At 49.1% G+C, this 22,058-nt stretch overlaps 1 protein-coding gene and 1 pseudogene across 4 annotated transcripts; both read left to right on the top strand.

Annotated features, from left to right (window-relative positions):
* Nucleotides 1–2,636: 2,636 nt before the first annotated feature.
* DUSP18 (dual specificity phosphatase 18) lies at nucleotides 2,637–18,803 on the top strand. 4 transcript variants are annotated; one of them, XR_001884868.1, is made up of 4 exons: nucleotides 2,637–3,060; nucleotides 6,725–6,966; nucleotides 7,077–7,806; nucleotides 18,560–18,749. XR_001884868.1 is itself a non-coding variant. In XM_017869017.1 (3 exons), exon 2 carries the CDS (start codon nucleotides 6,802–6,804, stop codon nucleotides 7,366–7,368), a length of 567 nt encoding a protein of 188 aa, XP_017724506.1. In that variant the 5' UTR covers nucleotides 2,637–3,060; nucleotides 6,725–6,801; the 3' UTR covers nucleotides 7,369–7,401; nucleotides 18,560–18,803. The 4 variants fall into 4 exon arrangements, 3 of the variants coding, with proteins under 3 accessions (XP_017724506.1, XP_017724507.1, XP_017724505.1); XM_017869017.1 differs by having other exon boundaries at nucleotides 6,725–7,401; nucleotides 18,560–18,803; XM_017869018.1 differs by lacking the exon at nucleotides 18,560–18,749 and having other exon boundaries at nucleotides 7,077–9,347.
* LOC108527629 (60S ribosomal protein L13a-like) lies at nucleotides 15,438–17,252 on the top strand (annotated as a pseudogene).
* Nucleotides 18,804–22,058: the final 3,255 nt, after the last annotated feature.

The raw sequence follows: 22,058 nt of genomic DNA on the forward strand, positions 1-22,058 counted from the left end.
AAAATAAATAAATAAAATAAAATAAAAAAAGATTAAAAAAAAAAAAAAACCAGAGCAGGGAGAAATAAAAGTGAAGAGTTTGGACAGACATTAGGCTAGTTAATAGGGGAATTCTGGAAGAAGGTTTGGGGAAAGTTTAGAAAAGTGAGGGAGGTGTGGGGTGGACAGGGGTTTTAGGAGACTCTGAGAGGTGAAAGGTGAAAGATGGGGTGGGGTGGGGTAGAATGGAGCCAGGTACTCTGGGTGAAAATATAATAATCTGGTCAAAATGAGGAAATGGTGAAGAGTGGATATACTTCTAGGCACTGCGTTTTCACTTTTTGATAATTTAGTTACACCATGAAGTAGTCTTATAAACATATACCTTTAAATGGTTTTGCCCATTTAAAAATAATTCTTCAGGATCAGGCACGGTGGCTCAGGCCTCTAATCCCAGCACTTTGGGAGGCCAAAGTGGGCAGATGACTTGAGGTCAGGAGTTTGAGACCAGCCTAGCCAACATGGTGAAACCCCATCTCTACTAAAAATACAAAAATTAGCCGGGTGTAGTGGTGAGCACCTGTAATCCCAGCTACTTCAGGAGGCTGAGGCAGGAGAATCGCTGGAACCCAGAAGGCAGAGGTTGCAGTGAGCCAAGATTGTGCCACTGCACTCCAGCCTGGGCAACAGAGCTAGACTCTGTCTCAAAAAAATAAATTGTTCATATTTTATTTCTAAAATGTGGAAACAAAATGTACAATATGGAAGCAAATTTTGGTATGTCATAAAATACATGTAATTGTGTATGAAACAGACGGGTGGTGTATTAGATGGGAGAAAAAAGCAGGTTACTAAAAAGTGAACTTTTGTGATGTATCATTTTTTAAGTATAAGCATGTTGTAACATATATACATGTGAATGGATTCTGATCAAAATACACCAAAATTTTAACAGTGATTGTCTCTAGCCACTCATACTGCTCGTCTATCTTGTCTTCTTTCTCTTTTATTTCTTTGAGACGGGATCTCACTCTGTCACCCAGGTTGGAGAGTAGTGTGGCACAATCTCAGCTCACTGCGATCTCCACCTCCCAGGCTCACGCGATCCTCCCACCTCAGACTCCCGAGTAGCTGGGACCACAGGTGAGCCACTACGCCCAGCTAATTTTTTGTATTTTTTGTAGAGATGGGGTTTCACCCTGTTGCTCAGGCTGGTCTCAAACTCCTGAGCTCAGGTGATACAACCGCCTCAGTCTCTCAAAGTGAAGTGGTGGGATTACAGGCGTGAGCCACAATGCCCGTCCTTACTTTTCTGTAAGTGTACACTACTTTTATAATTAGGTCAAAAAAGACAACTGTAGAAGGATAAAAAATATTGAAGGACTAGTTTTTCTAATTCATTTTCAGCCTATTTGGAACTAGAGTGTTGTGAATGTTTATTTACAAACTAGTATGAACAACCCAACTTCCCAATCTGTCATTTACATTTTTCTGACCCCTATACATAGCCTAGGTATGACGTGATGGAAAAGGCTGGTTTAGAGATCAAGATGCTCCAACACAAACGTCCCCCAAATCCTGAGAGTTTTTTGTTTAAAAAAAAAATCATTAAAACATTTAAAGACACATAAAACTACACCCACTCAGTGGCGCAACAAATTTACCAATACTAGAAGGGGAGTAGGCTGCCAACTACTGGAAATACTCTCTGGAGGAGGCTGGCAACTACTGGAAATATTCTCTTTCAAGCAATAAATAATGGTCATTTTGAACCAAATTGCTTTCCACCTCAAGTCCTCCATGGATGGGAGCCTGGAGGATGCAGTGATGGGGGTTGTGGAATGGAAAGGAGCGTGGGTTTGTGAGGATCAGGGCCAGGCAGAGGGAACTGTGGGCTTTTCCAGGATCACTGGGGAACACAGAGGCTGAGGACCGTGGGTCGGGTTCGAGCTTTGGTGGACCTCGGCCTCTCCAGGCTATAAGGAGAGTCAGGGCTCACCACCTAGGGCGCCGGGACCACACGATGGATATCATGCCTGGGAGACTGAAGGGCCGGAACTGATTCTGAGAAAATGTGGACGGGAGATAGGGATTCCGGGTTCTCCCGGGAGTCTGGGTGATGGGAGTTCAGGCTTCAGGGAGTCCGAAGAGCTAGACTGGGAAGGGGCTGGTGCCCGGAGCTGGGAGAACCCCTACGCCGATTACTTAGCCGCGGCCCTATCGAGCGGGCGGTTCGAGCCCGAGGTGGCTCCGGTCCTGTAAATCGTGGAGGATCTCAGGTCCCCTGTGACCGAGGGCGTAGTCTGCTGTGTCATGGCGGCTTCCCTGTTCAAGAAACAGTTGGAAGCTGGAGGTCGGTTGGGAACCATGCTTGTTGGGCGCGCGGAGGCCAGTTGGGAACCATGTTCGTTGGGCGCGCTGAGGCCGGTTGCTTAGCCATGCTCGTTGGGCGCGCGGGGGCCGGTTGGGGGCCATGTTCGTTGGGCGCACGCAGACCTGGAATTAGTCCCTGGGCGGAGTCTGGAGCCGAGCCGCGCGGCTGGTTTGGGCCGGGGAGAAGCATAAAGCGGCGGGGCGGGGCGGGGGCGGGGCGGGCGGGGCGGGGCGGGTGCGGGGCGGGGCGGGCGGCGGGGCGGCGGGGCGGGGGCGTAGGGGGCGTCGCACATGTTTGCACAGAGCCCGGGCGGAAGCGGCGAGATTGTCCTTCGGCTGCAGCCCTGCTGCTACCTGGTCCGTTGCCGTAGAAATGGGCAGGGCTGGATGGAGTAGGGTGCGGTGAGCTGAGCTGACCCTGCTTCACCACGGGGACTGCAGTGACCCCGGCTTGCCGGCAGGGCGGGTAACCGGTTGAATCAGGGTGGGGCTGCTCAGGGGCGTGGAGCCGAGGCCAGGATTTCTCTGAAGACCCAGCACAAGCGATTCCTTTCTGCGAAGAGACCATTGCTATGGAAACCAAAGCGCTAGGCCAGCGGAGATTGAGGCTCCCGAACGTGACTGGTCTTTCTCCCGAAGAACCTCGCCTGAGGCTTCCGGAAGCGGCTACTTCCTGAACGAACCCGCCCACCCTCCTGAGGGAGAGAGGTAAGACCCTCGTCCTGACAGCACGCAGGCGAAGAAACCTGTTCCAATGCCAGCTCCCCCAGGAAACCTACCCGGCCCACCCCTAGAGGTGGTGCCTCGCTCTCCTTAACTCTTGGACTTTGTTCCACGTTCATAACTTAGTATTTGACGAACGCCCCGCGATGTTTGTTCTTTTTTCCCACACATAATAGACCATAAAGATTGGCTTCCTTGCTTTATGACTGAACAAGTCCTTTTCCCCGCTGTGTCTCACCTTCCTCTTATGTAAAATGGAAATATTAAATCTAGACGCCGGTCTGATTAGGTTGCTTTGAAGATCGAACTGGATGAGGGAAGCCAAAGACTTCATAGGTTGTAAAGTGGTGAAACTGAACTGCTACCCAGTTGCTATTTTTTTCTTCTCCTCTCTCCCCCTCAAGCTAAACATTCTTTAGATCTCTTGTGGTTTCTTCAGGCGGTCTTTGCGACTCCCTAGGCTCCAACCTGGGAGAAATCTCTTTACACTTCCCTTTCACAGAGCCCTGCATTTTAACTTCCCTATCAGAAGCAAGAAAAATAGTTATCATTTTTAGAGGGCTTACTCTATGCCAAGCCCTGATAAAACTCTACGTGGGTTATCTCATTTAATTTTACAACATTCTTGTAAGGTAGGTACTGTTATCCTATTTTCAAGCTCTGTCTGCCTGAAATTGCCTGTTTACTATCTGTTTCTCCCGCTAGACTTTGAGCTCTCTGAGAAAAGGGGCCATGCCTGTCTTGTACATTTCAGTATCTCCAACACCTAATACAGTGCCTGATAGATACTTCTTTTCTTTTTTCTTTTTCTTTTTTTTTTTTTTTTTTTGAGACTGAGTCTCGCTCTGTCGCCCAGGCTGGAGCGCAGTGGCCGGATCTCAGCTCACTGCAAGCTCGGCTTCCCGGGTTCACGCCGTTTTCGTGCCTCAGCCTCCCGAGTAGCTGGGACTACAGGCGCCCGCCACCTCGCCCGGCTAGTTTTTTGTATTGTTTTTAGTAGAGACGGGGTTGCACCGTGTTAGCCAGGATGGTCTCGATCTCCTGACCTCGTGATCCGCCCGTCTCGGCCTCCCAAAGTGCTGGGATTACAGGCTTGAGCCACCGCGCCCGGCCTCTTTTTCTTTTTTTTTAGATGGAGTCTCACACTGTCGCCCAGGCTATAGTGCAGTGGCGCGATCTTGGCTCGCTGCAACCTCTACCTCCCGTGTTCAAGCAGTTCTCCTGTCTCAGCCACCTGAGTAGCTGGAACTACAGGCCCATGCCACCATGCCTGGCTAATTTTTGTATTTTTAGGAGAGACGAGGTTTCACCATGTTGGTCAGGCTGGTCTTGAACTCCTGACCTCTGCCCACCTCAGCCTCCCGAAGTGCTGGGATTATAGGCATGAGCCACCATGCCCAGCCCTGATAGATACTTCTTTACTAGCATGAAAATAACTCCTCCCATCACTACCCTCACCCGCAAGAGCATTGTCACTTCTGCAAACTTTTAGTTGCTGTGATGAACAGCACATTCCTGGATTCCCGTTACCCACTGGGCACTGGTTTGGGGGGACGTCAATTCACTTCTCCGGATTTTCTGATGAGGATCCAGAATGTTCCTTAGCATTTAGGCTTCCATCTGGGTTCAGGAGGCTTTTTCTTTGCCCTTCATATCACCTTTATAACAAGCCAGCCCTCTCTGTCCTTCCTGGGATGAGTCTGATGCATTTGAGTCTAGGGCACTGGCAGGTAGGATTTGCCTATCCAACCTTTAGTCTTTCTCTTTAGTAGCCTCAGAACCACCCCCATCCCCATCCAGCCCCTCCCTGGAATTCTAGAGAAACATGGCCAGAGAACTCATTCTTTCCAGAAAAACCTCTCAGAAGGCAGAGTCATAGCTGTTGGGAGTCATTTCTTCATTCAACAAATATTTATCAAGCACCTACTTGTGGGGACACAGCGCTTGGCACTAGTTGGTGATAGAGTGGGAGTGAAGACAGACACCGTCATATCCTTAAAGGTTTCACAGTCTGTGGGAGAGACAGACATTCATCAAATAATCAGACAGATCAGGGCAAAACCACATCTTCAGTGTTAGGAAGGAGAGAACACAGGGCTAAGAAAGCCTGGAGCAGAGAGTTGGTCAAACATGAGGGAGGGGTGTGATCTGAGAAGATTTCCCTTAAAACAGTTAGAGTTGGTATCTTAAGGCTCCTCAGAATTCTGCAGTCTTCTGCTGAATGGACCAGATCAGGATCTGATAAGTTCATAAGGAAAGGGACTGAGAGATCAGCAGAGGCAAAGGCCACTAGCTGGAGAGGACAGGCTGTCCCTAAGGAACTCTAAGTGGCTCAGTTCACCTGAGGCCCTTCAGAGCATGGGGAAGCCTAATAAGAGGCTGGAGAGACAGGCAGGAGCCAGGTCACAAATGGCCTTGACAGCCAAACTAAGTGGCTCCATCTTATCCTGACAGTGGATAGCCACTGAAAGATATTAAGCAGGGAAACAAAACTTTGGCTCCTCATTTCTCGTGCCTGGTGAAGACTGCCATTTGGCCTTGAAAGGTGTGATCTAAATCCAAATGCCCCTATTTCAGTGGGACATATAAAGATGTCCTGGTTTTGCAGCTTTGTTTAAGACTGAGAAAGTGAGGGTCCGGGAGTCTTAACGAATGCTCCAGGGACCCGGGCCACACCTGAAGAGCACCAACGACTGCATGGTCCGCGGCGCAGGAAGCAGATCTGTGGCTGAACCCCTATGGCGATTACTTGGTGGCTGAGCCTATCAAGTGAGTGAAGGCAGGGAGTCTGCCTCTCCTTGGGGTGCATTTCCCAGCTCTGCTGCAGGCAGCATGATGCAGGTGTGGCAGGTCTTCCTGAGGCCCTGCTGCCTCTCTCTGCTTGCCCATGGGGTTGCTGTGGTGCCCATTATGCTGACTTCGGGAAGCTTTCAGCCACTCCCTTTCCCAGGCCCTCTTCAGAGGCAAGGTGCAGGAGCATATCTAACAATTTAGGACTTTGTATTTGACATCAGCTTCACATGGGCATATCCTATCTCTTTAAAGAGATTGTTCTTAGGAGGGGAAAATGGGGACCCTCCCTACTCTTATACCAACCTCCTCAGTGACTGCCAGCACAGTCGGCTCTGGTTCCGTGCCACTGGCTCAGGGCCTTATGATTTGGGCATAAAGTCAGAAGGCTGAGGAAGAAGACTGTGCAAGTGGTTCACACTCAGAGGGACTGGAAGGGAGGACAGAATTTGGAAGAGCAGCAAGAAGAGGGCTGCGTGAGCTTAAATGGAGAGTCAGACCAGGCACAGCGGAGGGACACAAGTCATCTGCCCAACTAGAACTGTGGGACCCCTCAAGGGAAGCCTCAAGTGCCAGACTTGGGGACCTGCGCTTTGTCCTGTAGGGCAGTGCACATTAGACCACCTGAGAAGCAAGCTGAAAATGCAGGTTCATGCTCTTCCACCTGAGAGTCTGACTCTGTGGGTTTGGAGAGTGACCTGGGTATCGGTGCTTTCAATGAGTTTGCTGGGTAATTCTGCTGTGATGATCAGAGGACTACCGTGGGGAATGCTATAGGCCTATCCATCCATTTCCCAGGGATCCCCTGGATTTGGCCCCCTGGGTACCTGCCCTCTAAACATCCTCTCCCTCCCTGCAGTTTTCCATGGACACAGCCTAGCAGAAAGACGAAACCTTCATACTTCGCTGACTGCTGACCGCTGACTGACCGCCTTGATGACAGCACCCTCGTGTGCCTTCCCAGTTCAGTTCCGGCAGCCCTCAGTCAGCGGCCTCTCGCGGATAACCAAGAGCCTATATATCAGCAATGGTGTGGCCGCCAACAACAAGCTCATGCTGTCTAGCAACCAGATCACCATGGTCATTAATGTCTCAGTGGAGGTAGTGAACACCTTGTATGAGGATATCCAGTACATGCAGGTACCTGTAGCTGATGCCCCTAACTCACGTCTCTGTGACTTCTTTGACCCTATTGCTGACCATATCCACAGCGTGGAGATGAAGCAGGGCCGTACTCTGCTGCACTGTGCTGCTGGTGTGAGCCGCTCAGCCGCCCTGTGCCTCGCCTACCTCATGAAGTACCACGCCATGTCCCTGCTGGACGCCCACACGTGGACCAAGTCATGCCGGCCCATCATCCGACCCAACAGTGGCTTTTGGGAGCAGCTCATCCACTATGAGTTTCAGTTGTTTGGCAAGAATACCGTGCACATGGTCAGTTCCCCAATGGGAATGATCCCTGACATCTATGAGAAGGAAGTCCGTTTGATGATTCCACTGTGAGCCATCCCACCAGCCCTTGCATTGGAGTCAGAGGTACAGATCTATTTTGATCCTACACCAAGATCCAAACTTGAACATTCTACTTTTGTTTATACAGAAAAAAAACAGATGATGCCTTTTATGAGCACAAGGAATAAGAGTTGCTGTAGCTTTTAACTTTATAATCCATTTTTTTAAAGAGTGAACTCACTGGTTGTGAAATGGTGAAGGTTAATTTTCTGCCCTGTGAGTGACAGGCCTCTGCTGGCCAGGGGATAGGTTGAGGCAGATGATGTCCAGAAGCAAGAGGCCAGCACCCACTGCACATGGCAGGCCTGGAATCCTGCATCCCTCCCCAAAACCGAGTGACCCAGGAATGAATCTGCTACAATTCCACCTCGTTCTTCCACACCCAGAGCCAGAACCTTAAGCATCATGGTACCTCTTGCGCTTCTCACAGTAAGTGCCAATCTACTAGATAAATGGCCTTTAGGCAGTGCTCCAGGAATCCTGGGGGGTCCCAGGCCACCTGTGCTTCCACCTTCACTACAAGTGGCCCAATTCTGGTTTTCTAGGTTGTACTTATGCATAAGGTAGTTTTTAAAGAAAACATTCCACTGTTTAATTTTTTCTTTCTTTTTTTGAGATCATCTTGCTCTGTCACCCATGCTAGAGTGCAGTAGTGTGATGATGGCTCACTGTAGCCACAACCTCTCAGGCTCAAGTGATCCTCTTTACCTTAGCCTCCTGAGTGGCTGAGACTACAGATGTGTGCCACCATGCCCGCCTCATTTTTTTTCTTTTTTTATAGAGATGAGGTTTTACTATGTTGCCCAGACTGGTCTCAAACTCCTGGCCTCAGGCAATCCTCCTGCCTCAGCCTCCCAAAGTGTTGGTGAGCCACTGCACCCGGATACCACTGTATAAAAAATTAAAAAAAAAAAAAAATTGTGAGTGCTATTGTACATGGCAAAGTTTCAAAGAGCTCTTGGCCATCCCTCACCAAACTTTGACGAAAGATGGTGTTGGTCCCCTTCTCCAGGGCACATGAGAAAAACAGGCCTGACATCAGGCTTCAGGGGTTCCTCTCACAGGCCTTGGCTTGGAAGGCTGGAGCTTTGGACCAATGCCCAGCCCTGTCACCTCCTCTTCATGCGACCTGGACCCCTGGGAGCATCACTGTCCTCATCGGTCCAGTGACAACCCTTTTCTCACAGAGTTGTCATGAAGATTCAACAATTTCTTGGCAGAATGCCTGGCACATGGTGTGTGCTTAGTGCAAATGGCAGCTCTCATCGTGAATGATAGACTCTTGAACGCTGCTGCTCCCAGGTCAGCACACACATCCTCATAATGGCATCTCTCCTTTCTGTGCACAGCCCTTTATTGTTAGAAAGTACTGTTCCAAAAAGTTACCCTGTGAAAAAGAAAAAAAATGGTTTAAGTCCTTTCAGACCCTACCTCAGAGGAGGCCTAGACTTAGAGCCTTTTGAGAGCTTCCATCTTGTTTAGGCGCAATCTAGGGGTCCTGAAGCAAGGAGCACAATTCCAGTGTCCCCCAACTACTTCTAAACAGTGATTGCAGCCTTGTTTAGAATCAATATGAAAACTTGGCACCCCGGCTGACTACGGGGATTCATAAGGGGGCAGTGTCAAAGGGACTAACGCGCGGACTCCATCAGCAGGCCCTGGAATTCAGGATTGTTCACATCCCGTCGGTGCCAAGGACCTGGCTCAAGACCACCTGTTCTGATCCAGAGGTTTTCAGCAAACAGCATTTGAAACAGAAGCACGGCTGCTCTGTTTGGCACCGAACTGTGGCTCCAGATTCCAGTGGAAGCCAAATGCTTTTTCTTTTACAGCTGGGTGCCTGTAATCCCAGTTACTTGGGAGATGAGGCAGGAGAATCACTTGAACCTGGGAGGCAGAGGTTGCAGTGAAACGAGATTGCACCATTGCACTCCAGCCTGGGCAACAAGAATGAGACTCCATCTCAAAAAAAATAAAAAAGGGAAAAGAAAAGAAAAAAAAGAAATGCCTGGGACCAGAAATATTTGGATTATTTTCAGGTTAATATTTGCTTTACCTGCAGCAAATACTAGTTGAGCATCCCAACTCGAAAATCCAAAATGCTTAAATGAGTATTTCCTTTGAAGTCATTTCAGCTCTCAAAAAGTTTTAGATTTTGAGCATTTCAGATTTTTGGATTTGAGATCCATGAATGGGTCTCAAACTATATTTCACTTGGGCGGGCTGTTGTAGTTTTTTTCCAGTTGCTCATTGTTAGTATATAGAAATACAATTGAGGCCGGGCGTGGCGGCTCATGCCTGTAATGCCAGCACTTTGGGAGGTGGAGGTGGCCAGATCACTTGAGGTCAAGTGTTCGAGACCAGCCTGGCCAACATGGCAAAAGCCTCGTCTCTGCTAAAAATACAAAAGTTAGCAGGGCGTGGTGGCAAGTGCCTGTAATTCCAGCTACTGAGATTAGAGGCTGAGACAGGAGAATTACTTGAACCTGGGAGGCAGAGGTTGCAGCGAGCCAAGATCACGACATTGCACTCCCACCTGGGCAACAGAGCAAGACTCCATCTCAAAAAAAAAAAGAAAAAAAATTGTTCTATGCCTTCTGGCCCCCATGGTTTTTTCTCGGAAATCCAGAGGCATTCTAACTATTGTTTCCCAACAGGTAATGCTTTATTTTTCCCCAGCTGCTTTTTAAGATTTTCTCCTTGTCTTTGGTTCTCATCAGTTTGACTATGATGTATATGGACATGGATTTCTTTGGGTTATCCTTATCAGAGTTCACAGAGCCACCTGATTGTGTTTCAGAAATCTGGGAAGTTCTCAGCTATGATTTCTTCAAATACTGTTTTCTGCACCATACTGTCCTGTACTTCTGTGTCACTGATAATATGAACATTAGACCTTTTGACATTGTCCATGAATTCCTGAGACTATTTATTTAAAAAAAAATTTTTTTTCTCTAGATGGGTGTGGTGGCATGCACCTATAGTCCCAGCTGTTTGTTGGGGCTGAAGTGAGAGATCACTTGAGCCCAGGAGGTCAAGGCTGCAGTGAGCCAATATTGCGCCACTGCACTCCAGCCTGGGTGACAAAGTGAGACCCTGTTTAAAAAAAAAAAAAAAAAAAAATTTTTTTTTTTCTCTCTGCTGCTCATTTTGGATAATGAGCAGTTTACTCTTGGTGCTGTAACAAATTACCACAAACTTGGTGGCTTAGTGACTTAAAACAACATCCATATATTTTCTCACAATTTCTGTAGGTCAGAAGTTTGATTGGACTTGACTAGTCCTCTGCTTAAAGTCTCACAAGGTCAAAATCACGTTTCATAGGGCCAAAACCAAATGTGTTTTTCCCTGGAGGCTCTGAGGAAGAATTTGCTTCCATGTTCATTTGGGTTCTTGGCTGAATTTAGTTCATTGCAGTTGTAGGGGTAGAGGACCCTGTTTTCTTAGCTGTCAGCTGGGGGCTGGCCTTTTCTCCGTAGAAGCTGCCCACACGCTGGTGCTTTCTGTGTGTCCCCCTCCAGAAATAGCTTGAATTCTTCTCACACTTTAAATACCTCTAACTTGGCCGGCGGGTGGCTCAAGCCTGTAATCCCAGCACTTTGGGAGGCCGAGACGGGCGGATCACGAGGTCAGGAGATCGAGACCATCCTGGCTAACATGGTGAAACCCCGTCTCTACTAAAACTACAAAAAACTAGCCGGGCGAGGTGGTGGCGCCTGTAGTCCCAGCTACCCGGGAGGCTGAGGCAGGAGAATGGCGTGAACCCGGGAGGCGGAGCTTGCAGTGAGCTGAGATCCGGCCATAGCACTCCAACCTGGGTGACAGAGCGAGACTCCGTCTCAAATAAATAAATAAATAAATACCTCTAACTTTTCCTTCTGTTACATCTAAGTCCAGCCAAAGAGAATCACTTTGCTTTAAAAGACTCGTGTGATTAGAATGAGCCCACTAAAATAAAAATAAAATCAGTTATATCTGCACAAGTTACATCTGCAGTCTCCTTTGTCATATAAAGTAACATTCACATTTTCCAGGGAATAGGTCAGAAACATCATTTCCGAATCTTGATGCTTATGTTTTCTTAGTTGTAAAATTCTTATTTAGCCTGTAATCCCTCCAGTTTGGGAGGCTGAGGCAGGTGGATCACCTGAGGTCAGGAGTTTGAGACCAGCCTGGTCAACATGGTGAAACCCTGTCTATTCTACTAAAAATTCAAAAGTTAGCCAGGCATGGTGGCACGTGCCTATAGTCCCAGCTACTCCAGAGGCTTAGGAGAATCATTGAACCCAGGAGGCGGTGGTTGCACCACTGTACTTCAGCCTGGGTGACAAGAGCGAAACTCCATCTCAATGAATAAATAAATAAACAAATAAGTATTAAAATAAAAAAAGAAACATTTAAAAAAATAATAAAATTCCTATTTGATTGTTTTCTTTGTCCTCTATTTCTCCGTTAAGACTTTCCATCTTTCATTTTAAAGTCTTTTCTGGGCTGGACGTGGTGGCTCATGCCTATAATCCCAGTATTTTGGGAGGCTGAGGCGGGTGGATTACCTGAGGTCAGGAGTTCGAGACCAGCCTGACCAACATGTTGAAACCCCGTCTCTAAAAATGCAAAAAATTGGCTGGATGTGGTGGCAGGCACCTGTAATCACAGCTACCCGGAAGGCTGAGACAGGAGAATCGCTTGAACCCAGGAGGTGGAGGTTGCAGTGAGCCGAGATCACGCTATTGAACTCGAGCCTGAGCAACAAAAGTGAAACTCCATCGTCTTTTTCTGATAATTCCAACATCTGGGTCATCTCAGGGTCCAGACTTTCGTCATTCTTTGTGTGTAATTTTGATTGTATCCCAGGCATTTTGAGCAGGTCTTGTTTAAATCCCACGGAAAATGTCAGGTTTTTGTTTTAGGAGGCAGTTGACCCTCTTAGGTTCAGTTCTGATCTGTCTCCTGTGGGCTGTTGTAGTTCCAATATCAGTTCAGTTTCAAAGCCTTTGCCATGTAAATCAGAACAGTCCTAAGCTTATGCCACCCAGTGACCAGTCTGAAACCTGGGTGTTCTGCCTAATAGTTCAGTTCTCATTCACTGGAATACTGTTTAGAGTCAGATGTATGCATGTGAGCCTACACATTCATGTGCAACTTAATGGGATCTATTTCACAAGCTCTCTCCTGTCCACATTCTTGCCCACACTCTCCAGCTTTCAAGACCCCTCATTTTCCTGGCCCTTTAGCTAGAAATTGTGACCTTTAGTCTCCCCGCTCTGTTACGTACCTTCCATGGCGGGGTGTGCTCTTGGGCCAGGTGACAGGATGAAGAGAGAAAAAAGGCAACGGAGATTCCCCTCTTCTACTTTTCAGATCGCAGATGCTTTGGACAGATGAAAGATTCTGCTCTGTCAGAGTTTTAGGTGCTTTTCTGGCTGCCACTGCTACTGCTGCTACCAAAAAAAAAAAAATTTCTGGAGACAGAGTCTCACTGTGTTGCCCAGGCTGGTCTCAAACTCCTGGCCTCAGCATCCCAAAGTTCTGGGATTACAGGCATGAACGACTGCACCCAGCCCTGTTAATAGTTCTTTTTCAGAGTCCTCAGATGCATTCTTTTTTGTTTTTTTTGTTTTTTTTTTTTTGAGAAGGAGTCTCGCTCTGTCGCCCAGGCTGGAGTGCAGTGGCGTGATCTCTGCTCACTGCAAGCTCCGCCCCTCCCGGGTTCACACCATTCTCCTGCCTCAGCCTCCCTAGAAGTTGGGACTACAGGCGCCCACCACCACGCCCGGCTAATTTTTTTGTATTTTTAGTAGAGACGGGGTTTCACCGTATTCACCAGGATGGTCTCGATCTCCTGATCTCATGATCCACCTGCTTCGGACTCCCAAAGTGCTGGGATTACAGGTGTGAGCCACCACGCCCGGCCGTCAGATGCATTCTTTCCAGGGCTTTTAGTTGCAGCCAGTGGGAGACACAGACTATGCTTAATCTATCTATCTTAGAACTGGAACCCTGAGGACTTACTTTTTTTTTTTAACTAAAAAAAAATTTTTTTTGAGATGGTCTTATTTTGTTGCCCAGGCTAGATACCGTGGTGTGATCACCACTCACTGCAGCCTCAACCTCCCAGCCTCCAGTGATCCTCTTACCTCAGCCTCCTGAGTAACTGGAACTTAGAGGCACTCACCACCATACCTAGCTAATTATTATTATTTTTTGAGACGGAGTCTCACTCTGTCGCCCAGGCTGGAGTGCAGTGGCACAATCTCAGCTCATTGCAAGCTCCGCCTCCTGGGTTCACACCATTCTTCTGCCTCAGCCTCCCGAGTAGCTGGGACTACAGGCACCCGCCACCACGCCCGGCTAATTTTCTGTACTTTTAGTAGAGATGGGGTGTCACCATGTTAGCCAGGATGGTCTCGATTTCCTGACCTAGTGATCTGCCTGCCTCGGCCTCCCAAAGTGCTGGGATTACAGGCGTGAGTCATCACGCCTGGCCTATTTTTTAAATCTTTAAAAAATTTTTTTAGAGACAGGGTCTCACCATGTTGCCCAGGCTGGTCTCCGTTCTCAAATTCCTGGGCTCAATGTGATCTACTGTCTTGGCTTCCAAAGTGCTGGGATTATAGGCGTGACCCACTACACGGGCAGATTTTTTTTTGTTTTTTTTTTGGACAGCAGTCTTGCCTCTGTCACGCCAGGCCTAAAGTGCAATGGCCTTATCCTCGGCTCACGCAATCTCCTGTCTCCTCCTGGGTTCAGGCAGTTCGCCTCAACCTCCCAAGTAGCTGAGGATTACAGGTGCCTGCCACCATGCCCAACTAATTTTTTTTTTTTTTTTTTTTATTGTATTTTAGTAGAGACAGGGGTTTCACCATTGTGGCCAGGCTGGTCTCAAACTCCTGACCTCAGGTGATCCACCCGCCTCAGCCTCCCAAAGTGCTGGGATTACAGGTGTGAGCCACTGCACCCAGCCCAGAAATTCATTTTACATGCTCATTCGTAGAAAAAGGAAAAGGAAAACAAATATGGTCCAGCCACAATATCCCTGTCTTCTAACCAAGTCAACATGTTAGTATTGTGACCTAGGTCCTTTCTCCTGCGCATTTTTTCATAGGTGAGTAAACATAATTTTCATTCCTCCTTTTTTAAGTTTTAATCACTTTTTATATTTTTATACAAAATAGAGATAGGGTTTCACTATGTTGGCCATGCTGGTCTCGAACTCCTGGGCTCAAGTGATCCTTCCTCCTCAGCCTCCCAAAGTGCTGGGATTACAGGCATGAGCCACTGGGCCCAGCCATTCCTCCTTTCTAACTCTCTTTTTAAATATTCAGAATTGGACATGATGAGACCAGGATTTCATCTCCTAAGTGGGAGAGGTTAAGGTTGAGGGCTTTTGAGAGGGTCCACGTCCTTTTCCCAAACAGTGCACGCTCTTTTGGACTCAGAGTAGAGCAACCTTTTACTCAGACAACCTAGGAAGAAGGTCATGTTGAGGTTTGAATGCAGTCCTATAGTAGGGGAGAAAGAAATGGTCCCATAGCCTAACACCCTGGCTTAGAACAGGGATTCTAGGCCTCTGTTTGATTACATGAACCTTTAACATTCTCCAAAAGTGAGGAATCACTTTCTTTCCAAAGTCAATTAAATTTGGTTTGAGAAGTTTCTGTGAAGTTTATAATGCCCTGTCAGATAAACAGGAACATGCTGTTGGCCCTGAGGATTTCTCTGAATGACCAATGTTGAGATGGTGATCTAATTACAAATCCCAGGGACAGGTAGCTCTTGACCTTGAAGCACACAGCCCTGCTTCCCTATTCTGGGATGTTAAATCTAAATGTCCTTAGAGGCCAAGTGCAGTGGCTCATGCCTGTAATCCCAGCAATTTGGATGGCTGAGGCAGGAGGATCACTTGAGCTTGGGAATTTGCTATCAGCCTGGGCAACATAGTGAGGCTCCTTCTCTACAAAAAGTTAAAAAAAAAAAAAAAAGCCCAGCATGGTGGTGCACACCTGTAGTCCCAGCTACTCAGAAGGCTGAGGTGGGAGGATCGCTTGAGCCCAAGGAAGTCAAGGCTGCATTGAGCTATGATGGCACCACTGCACTGCGTCCTCGGCAACAGAGCGAGACCCTTTTGCCCAGGATGCAGTGCAGTGGTGCCTCCATAAATGAATAAAAATAAGAAAAAAAAAAAAAGTCCTAAGAATCCATTATTTTCCACCTCTGGATCGCGGCCCAATATCACCTAAGAAGGAGCTTGGGATGAATGTTGAGAGGTGTGGATTGTCATCCTGACTTTCACCTCTTGGCTTTGACTTCAGCCAGACCCTGGAATTTTTCTGAAATGTTGCTTCCTCTGTAAAATGGGAATCAGTGCCACCCGTGCATGAGAAGGTACCCCACAGACCTCTATTTACAGAAAGCACAATTGACTCTGGGCTCCCAACTGTGACGCTGAAGTCCACCATCATGTTTATACTGAAACCGGATTTCCTTCAGACGCCTTCTAGCTGGTTCCTGGGTATAGAAGGGATACTAAGGCAGGCCCATTTCTGGGAGACAAGCTAGATGTGCCCTTGGCAAAATATTTGTAATTACTTTTCCTGGGGGAAAAAAAAGAGGATATTTTGTTGACTGAGCTGGGCAATGCCAGGCTAGTGGCTCCTTCTTTTCTTTTTCTTTTCTTTTCTTTCTTTTTTTTTTTTTCCCACCCTGTTACCCAGACTGGAGTGCAGTAGTGTAATCATGACCCACTATAGCCTCCCACCTCAGCCTCCCAAGTAGCTGGGACTATAGGCTCTCTCCTGGGCTTCCTGACGGCCATGGTGGCTAAGAAGGCCCAAAGGTGGTGATCATACACTGTGGGGACATCAACATTTCTGGCAATGTCCGTAGAAACAAGTTGAAGTACCTGGCCTTCCTCCACAAGCACATAAACAGCAACCCTTCCCGATGCACCTGCCACTTCTGGGCCCCCACCACTTCCAGGTCCCCAGCCGCATCTTCTGGTGGACAGCGGGGCAAGGAGACCAAGGAGGCCAGGCCGCCCGGGACTACTTCAAGGTGTGTAATGGCATTCCACCGCCCTATGACGAAAAAGCGGGTGGTGGTTCCTGCTGCCTTCCAGGTCGTGCATCTGAAGCCTGCAAGGAAGTTTGCCTACCTGGGGCACCTGGCTCACGAGGTTGGCTGGAAGTACCAGACAGTGACAGCCGCCCTCTAGGAGAAGAGGAAGAAGGCCAAGATCCACTACCGGAATAAGAAACAGCTCACGAGATGACTGGGCACGGGGGCTCACGCCTGTAATCCCAGAACTTTGGGAGGCAGAGGTGGATGGATCACGAGGTCAGAAGATCGAAACCATCCTGGCTAACAACGGTGAAACCCCGTCTCTACCAAAAAAAAGCAAAAAAAAAAATACAAAAAAATATCCGGGCGTGGTGGCGGGCACCTGTAGTCCCAGCTGCTCAGGAGGCTGAGGCAGGAGAATGGCGTGAACCCGGGAGGCAGAGCTTTCAGTGAGCCGAGATCACGCCACTGCACTCCAGCCTCTGCGACAGAGCAAGACTCCGTCTCAAAAAAAAGAAACCAGCTCATGAGGCTACAGAAACAGGCCGAAAAGAACGTGGAGAAGGAAACACAAATACACAGATGTACTCAAGACCCATGGACTCCTGCTCTGAGCCCAATAAATACTGTTTATTCCTCAATAAATAAAAACGGAACGTTGCTTTGGCTTGATTGATTTTGGGCTCCAGCATAACAAGGGTTCTTCTCCAGAGAAAGTCTAAACATACAAACAAATTCCCAGCCTAGGCAGCAGGTGCAGCTGGGATGCTGGCAGTGTTTAGAGGAGGGAGGCGGCCAGGCATGGTGGCTTAGGGCTGTATCCCAAGCACTTTGGGAGGCCGAGGTGGGCGGATCAGCCTGGCCAACGTGGTGAAACCTAGTCTCTACTAAAATACAAAAAAATTAGCCGGATGTGGTGGTGTGCACTTGTAGTTCCAGCTACTCAGGAGGCTGAGGCAGGAGAATCGCTTGAACCCAGGAGGCGGAGGTTGCAGTGAGCTGAGATCACACCACTGCACTCCAGCCTGGGCGACAGAGCAAGACTCTGTCTCAAAAAAAAAAGAGGAGGAAGGGGGCACATGAGGGTTGTGGTAGTCGGGATAGGATAGGGCTGCAGGAGACCTAGACACTGAAAGACTTAAGCAGGCATAGAGAACAGGGGTGGTCCCCAGTAGCCAAAGGGTTCAGGGCAGTGGGGTAGGCTTAGAAACATCAGAACATCCAGGGCTTCAAATACCAGACCAGGGAGCCCAGGCCTTGTCCTGCCAGTGGTGGGGAGCACAGAAGGCAGGCACTAGCCGTCACTGAGCAAACATCTACTAAGTGCATGCTGCGGGCGAGGACTGTGCAGTACTTGGTTAGGGAGGATGCAGAGGTGTGGCTGACAAGACCCCACCCAGAACAGAATGCTCCCAGGCTAATTCCTCATAGGGCTCCAGGCTATGTCCTCAAGTCCTCAATCACTCACTCAACAGATACTCACTGATATGGTAGCTAGCCTCAGAGATGTCCTCAGTAATCCCGTCTTCCTGGTAGTCCTGCCCTTGTGTAGTCAATATGGGAAGGGCTCATATTAAATAGACTTGTAACCAGTAAGATACTGGAGAAATGACAAGAGTGTGACCTTTGAGATTAGATTTAAAAGGACTTTGTGGTTTCTGGCTGTCCTGAATCACTCACTCTGGTGGACACTACTATGTGTTGAGGACACTCAAGGGGCCCTATGGAGAAGCCCCCATGGCAAGGAACTGAGGCCTCCTGCCAACAGCCACGTGAATGCCCCATTTCGAATGTAAATCTGAAACCACCTTTGCAAAATTGTGCTTGACACAGTGAAAGATCTAACTTAATCGACTCCATCTTGCTTTAACCTCCAAGTTGTCTTTGTTCATTCCTGGGCATAGGCGGAACTAACATTTGGAGAAACCTAGTTTATAGTTTATAGATTAAAATGAAGATGATAACAGCCCTTTCCCAAAGCAGACCTCTTTCTTGCCTAGGGAGGGACTAGATTGCCTATATAGGACTAACAGCCACAAGATTAGAAATTATGGTTTAGGAGTCATGCAGCTGGAGGCTGCAAGATTCTGACCCTCTCTAAACTGCTCGCGATATTTTGCAGATCCTGTACCTGATGGATCAGCTGGCACCACCCAGATGGATAAACTAGCTCATCTGATCTTGTGGCCCCCACCCAGGAACTGGGCACTAGAAGACAGCTTCAACATCCTAGGATTTCATCCCTGACCAATCAGCACTCTTGTCTCACTGGCTTCCCCCAACCCACCAAGTTGTCCTTAAAAACTCTGCTCCCTGAATGGTCGGGGAGACTGATTTCAGTAATAATAAAACTCTGGTCTCCTGCACAGCAGGCTGTGTGTGAATTACTCTTTCTGTATTGGCAATTCCCGTCTTGATAAATCGGCTTTGTCTAGGCAGTGGGCAAAGTGAACCCATTGTAGGATCACAAGTCCTCCAGCCCCAGCCAAGCTTTCAGATGACTGAAGCTCAGGTCAACATCTTGACTACAACTTCATGAGAAACTCAACCAGAACCAACCCACTAAGCCACTCCCGAATTCCTGATCCACTGAAACTGTGAGATACTACATGTTTGTTGCTCTAAGCCATAAGGTTTTGAGATTAATAGTTACTCTAAATCAATGCAACCGATACCCACTCTGCCCCAACACTGTCCCCACTGTCATGTAGTTACCTAGACCACAACAACAGGTCTTCCCTAATCTCCTTGGGCTTGCCTCCTGTCTCAAGCCCCTCCAATTTTTTCTCTACATAGGGTCTGTCATGTGCGTCCGTGGCTCAAAACCTGTCGTGGGCCTCCATTAAGTGGCCCTCAGTTAAGTATTTTGTGCTATTTCCAGGAAGTTATTTAGTGCAGTGGTGGAGGATTTGACATCCCTGAGCTAATTTGAGGGCAGCGTAGCATGAAGGAGCTGCTCCTTCCAGGGGGCCAGGGCAAACAAGGACTCTTCATGATCCTTGTTTGCCCTGGCCCCCTGGAATGCCAATCCAAGGGCCACCAGGGGAGGGTAGAAGGGGCACCAGGCAGCTGGGCCTGAGACAGGTCTTTGTTTCCAAGTCCACAATGGCAGGATGCCCAGCACAGACCCAGCTTCCCAGGCTTCCTCCAAGGCAGGACAAGGGGACTGGAGGCTTGGCATCCACACTGCTGTGCTCGGGCGGGAGCATCCCTGGGGGACTCTCAGTGTGCTCCGGCAGGCTGAGGAGGGGTGGGGCAGATCACAAGAGAAGCCTTGAGGAGGAAGTGGAAGCATCTGTGATAAGACTGAGGCCTTCCTAGGCCTTTGTCCATTACAGCTCCAGAAGCTGGTAGGGGGTTAAGTTCTACTGCTGCCCCCACTCAATGCACAGAGGCACAGGTGGGGAGGACCTTGCACAAGGTCACACAGCTCAGATGTACTGAAGCCAGGATTCAAGCACAAGTCCAACTCTGAAGCCCCTGTTCTTTTTTATTTATTTTTATTTATTTTTTGAGATGGAGACTCATTCTGTCACCCAAGTTGGAGTGCAGTGGTGCGATCTTGGCTCGCAGTCCAAGCTCAGACTACAGGTGCACCCACTATACTCTGCTGTCTCTGTTCTTGACTAATCTCTCCTGCCCACTCCATGCCACATGCTATGCCGGTGCTTGGGAGAGAGCAGTGAGCCCTCCTGGAGCCCAGTCCAATGGAGAAGAGAGATGAGAATCCAGCCCTGATGGTGGGATGTGATCAGGGCCCTGCCTGGAGAGGTGCAGGGAGCTGGGGTGAGCTTTGGTTGGAGCTTCAAAATCAGCTTGGCATGGAATGGGGTGGGGTCTTGTGGGGAGAGCAGAGCTTCCTAAGGGAGGCAACACCTGTTTACCTAAAGAGAAGGCTTCCCAGCAGGGACTGGATGCAGAGATTGAGGCTCAAAGAGGTGAAGAGACTTGCCTGAGGCAACAGAAATATTGAGGAGCAGAGCCTGGAGGGACAATGACCTTTCAATGGGACCCTCCCTCCCCACTGTTATCTTGGTGATCTTCACTCCCAAGGATACTGTGAGAGGAAGAGGCCAGCCTGAGGTCACATCATAAGTAGGAGGGGTCAGGACTCAAACCTGGGCTTTTGTTTTTGAGAGGAAGTTTCGCTCTGCCACCCAGGCTGGAGTGTGATGGCATGATCACGGCTCAGTGCAACCTCTGCCTCCTGGGTTCAAGCACTTCTTCTGCCTCAGCCTCCCGAGTAGCTGGGATTACAGGCACATGCCACCACACCTGGCTAATTTTTGTATTTTTAGTACAGATGGGGTTTCACTATGTTGGCCAGGCTGGTCCTGAACTCCTGACTTCAGGTGATCCGCCCCCCTCGGCCTCCCAAAGTGCTGGAATTACAGGCGTGAGCCATCACATCCTGCCAAACCCAAGCTTTTTTACTCCCAATCCAGTGCTCTCTGTGCCCACTACTGGGAGGGATGATAGGGATGGCTTTGGCTGTGGCCTTGGGGGAATCACCTCAGTGTCTAATGGTCCTGAATCTGGTGACAAATCAGCTCCCAGGTCACACACAACCCCAATCACCTGTCCCCACAACCACCAGGGGCAGGCTTTAATCTGACGTGAGGCTCACTCATTAGCCAAGCATCCCACAAGGCCTAGAAATGAGGGTGGTACAGGGAGGTCCCTGCTATGGCAGTGGGTGCCCGTTGGATGGGAAAGGGTCCTGAGTCACCAAGGAGGATTTGACCACAGCCATCCATCCCTCCATCCTGCCTGGCAAAGCCTGAGAGTGGAGGCCAGAGGTATCCAAGCTGCTCAGAGACTGGGCTGGGCCAGCGGCATCTCTGAGTCAGAGGGTGGGTGATGAGTGACTCAGCCCAGGCCCACTTCCCCTTCTGTAAGGCAGCCTGGGCGGAGCCTGGGGCCAGGAAACCCCATACCGGTCCTCCTAGGCCTTCTCTAACCACCCCCAACCCCCTACCTCCCACCCCGCGGTGGGCTGGCCCTTAACTCAGCCCTGCCTAGCACTGGCTGGCACTGTGGTCCCTTACGAATTCTGGTTACTGAATCTGAATGATTCCTCCCTGAATCTCAGTCTCCCCAGACCACAGCCCCAGCCTGGTCTAGCTCCTGCTCCTCACACAAAGGGGAGACATTTTGCAGATGGTTTCCAGAAAGGTTGGGTGACTACCCCAAGATAGAAGCAGAGCCAGTTGGTGCCTTCACCTCCTTCCTCACTCCTGGCCCTGCCCAGCGCTTCTCATTCGAACCCTCTCCAAGGGGATCATCAGTTCCATTTTGCAGATCTGGAAGCTGAGGCCTAGGGAGGGGAGGCTCCCAGTCAGGTGGGCAGAGCAGGATTAGGTCCCAGGTGTTCTCACTCCAGCCTGGGTCCTTATCATCTTTAACAGGTGGTCTCCAGGAAAGGTAGCTGGGTGGGGAGAGTTAAGTGTTACAAGTGCCAAGGAAAGGCTCAGAGGTAAATAACAAAGCTGACACTGGCTGGCGGGTCAGGGAGCTCTGGGGGTTGGGACTCCTGTCTTAGGTTCCCTACATGGGAGCCCTGCTCCCCTGCACCCCTGCAAGCCTCCCGAGCACAGTTCCTTGTCAAGACCCTCATCAGC

The sequence above is a fragment of the Rhinopithecus bieti genome, unplaced genomic scaffold (genome assembly GCF_001698545.2).
Source record: "Rhinopithecus bieti isolate Rb0 unplaced genomic scaffold, ASM169854v2 scaffold_4666, whole genome shotgun sequence".
Lineage (NCBI taxonomy): Eukaryota > Metazoa > Chordata > Mammalia > Primates > Cercopithecidae > Rhinopithecus > Rhinopithecus bieti.

What these genes read in the sequence shown, in the direction of transcription:
- DUSP18 (XM_017869017.1), top strand. Translation starts at nt 6,802, where the DNA reads ATGACAGCACCCTCGTGTGCCTTCCCAGTTCAGTTCCGGCAGCCCTCA.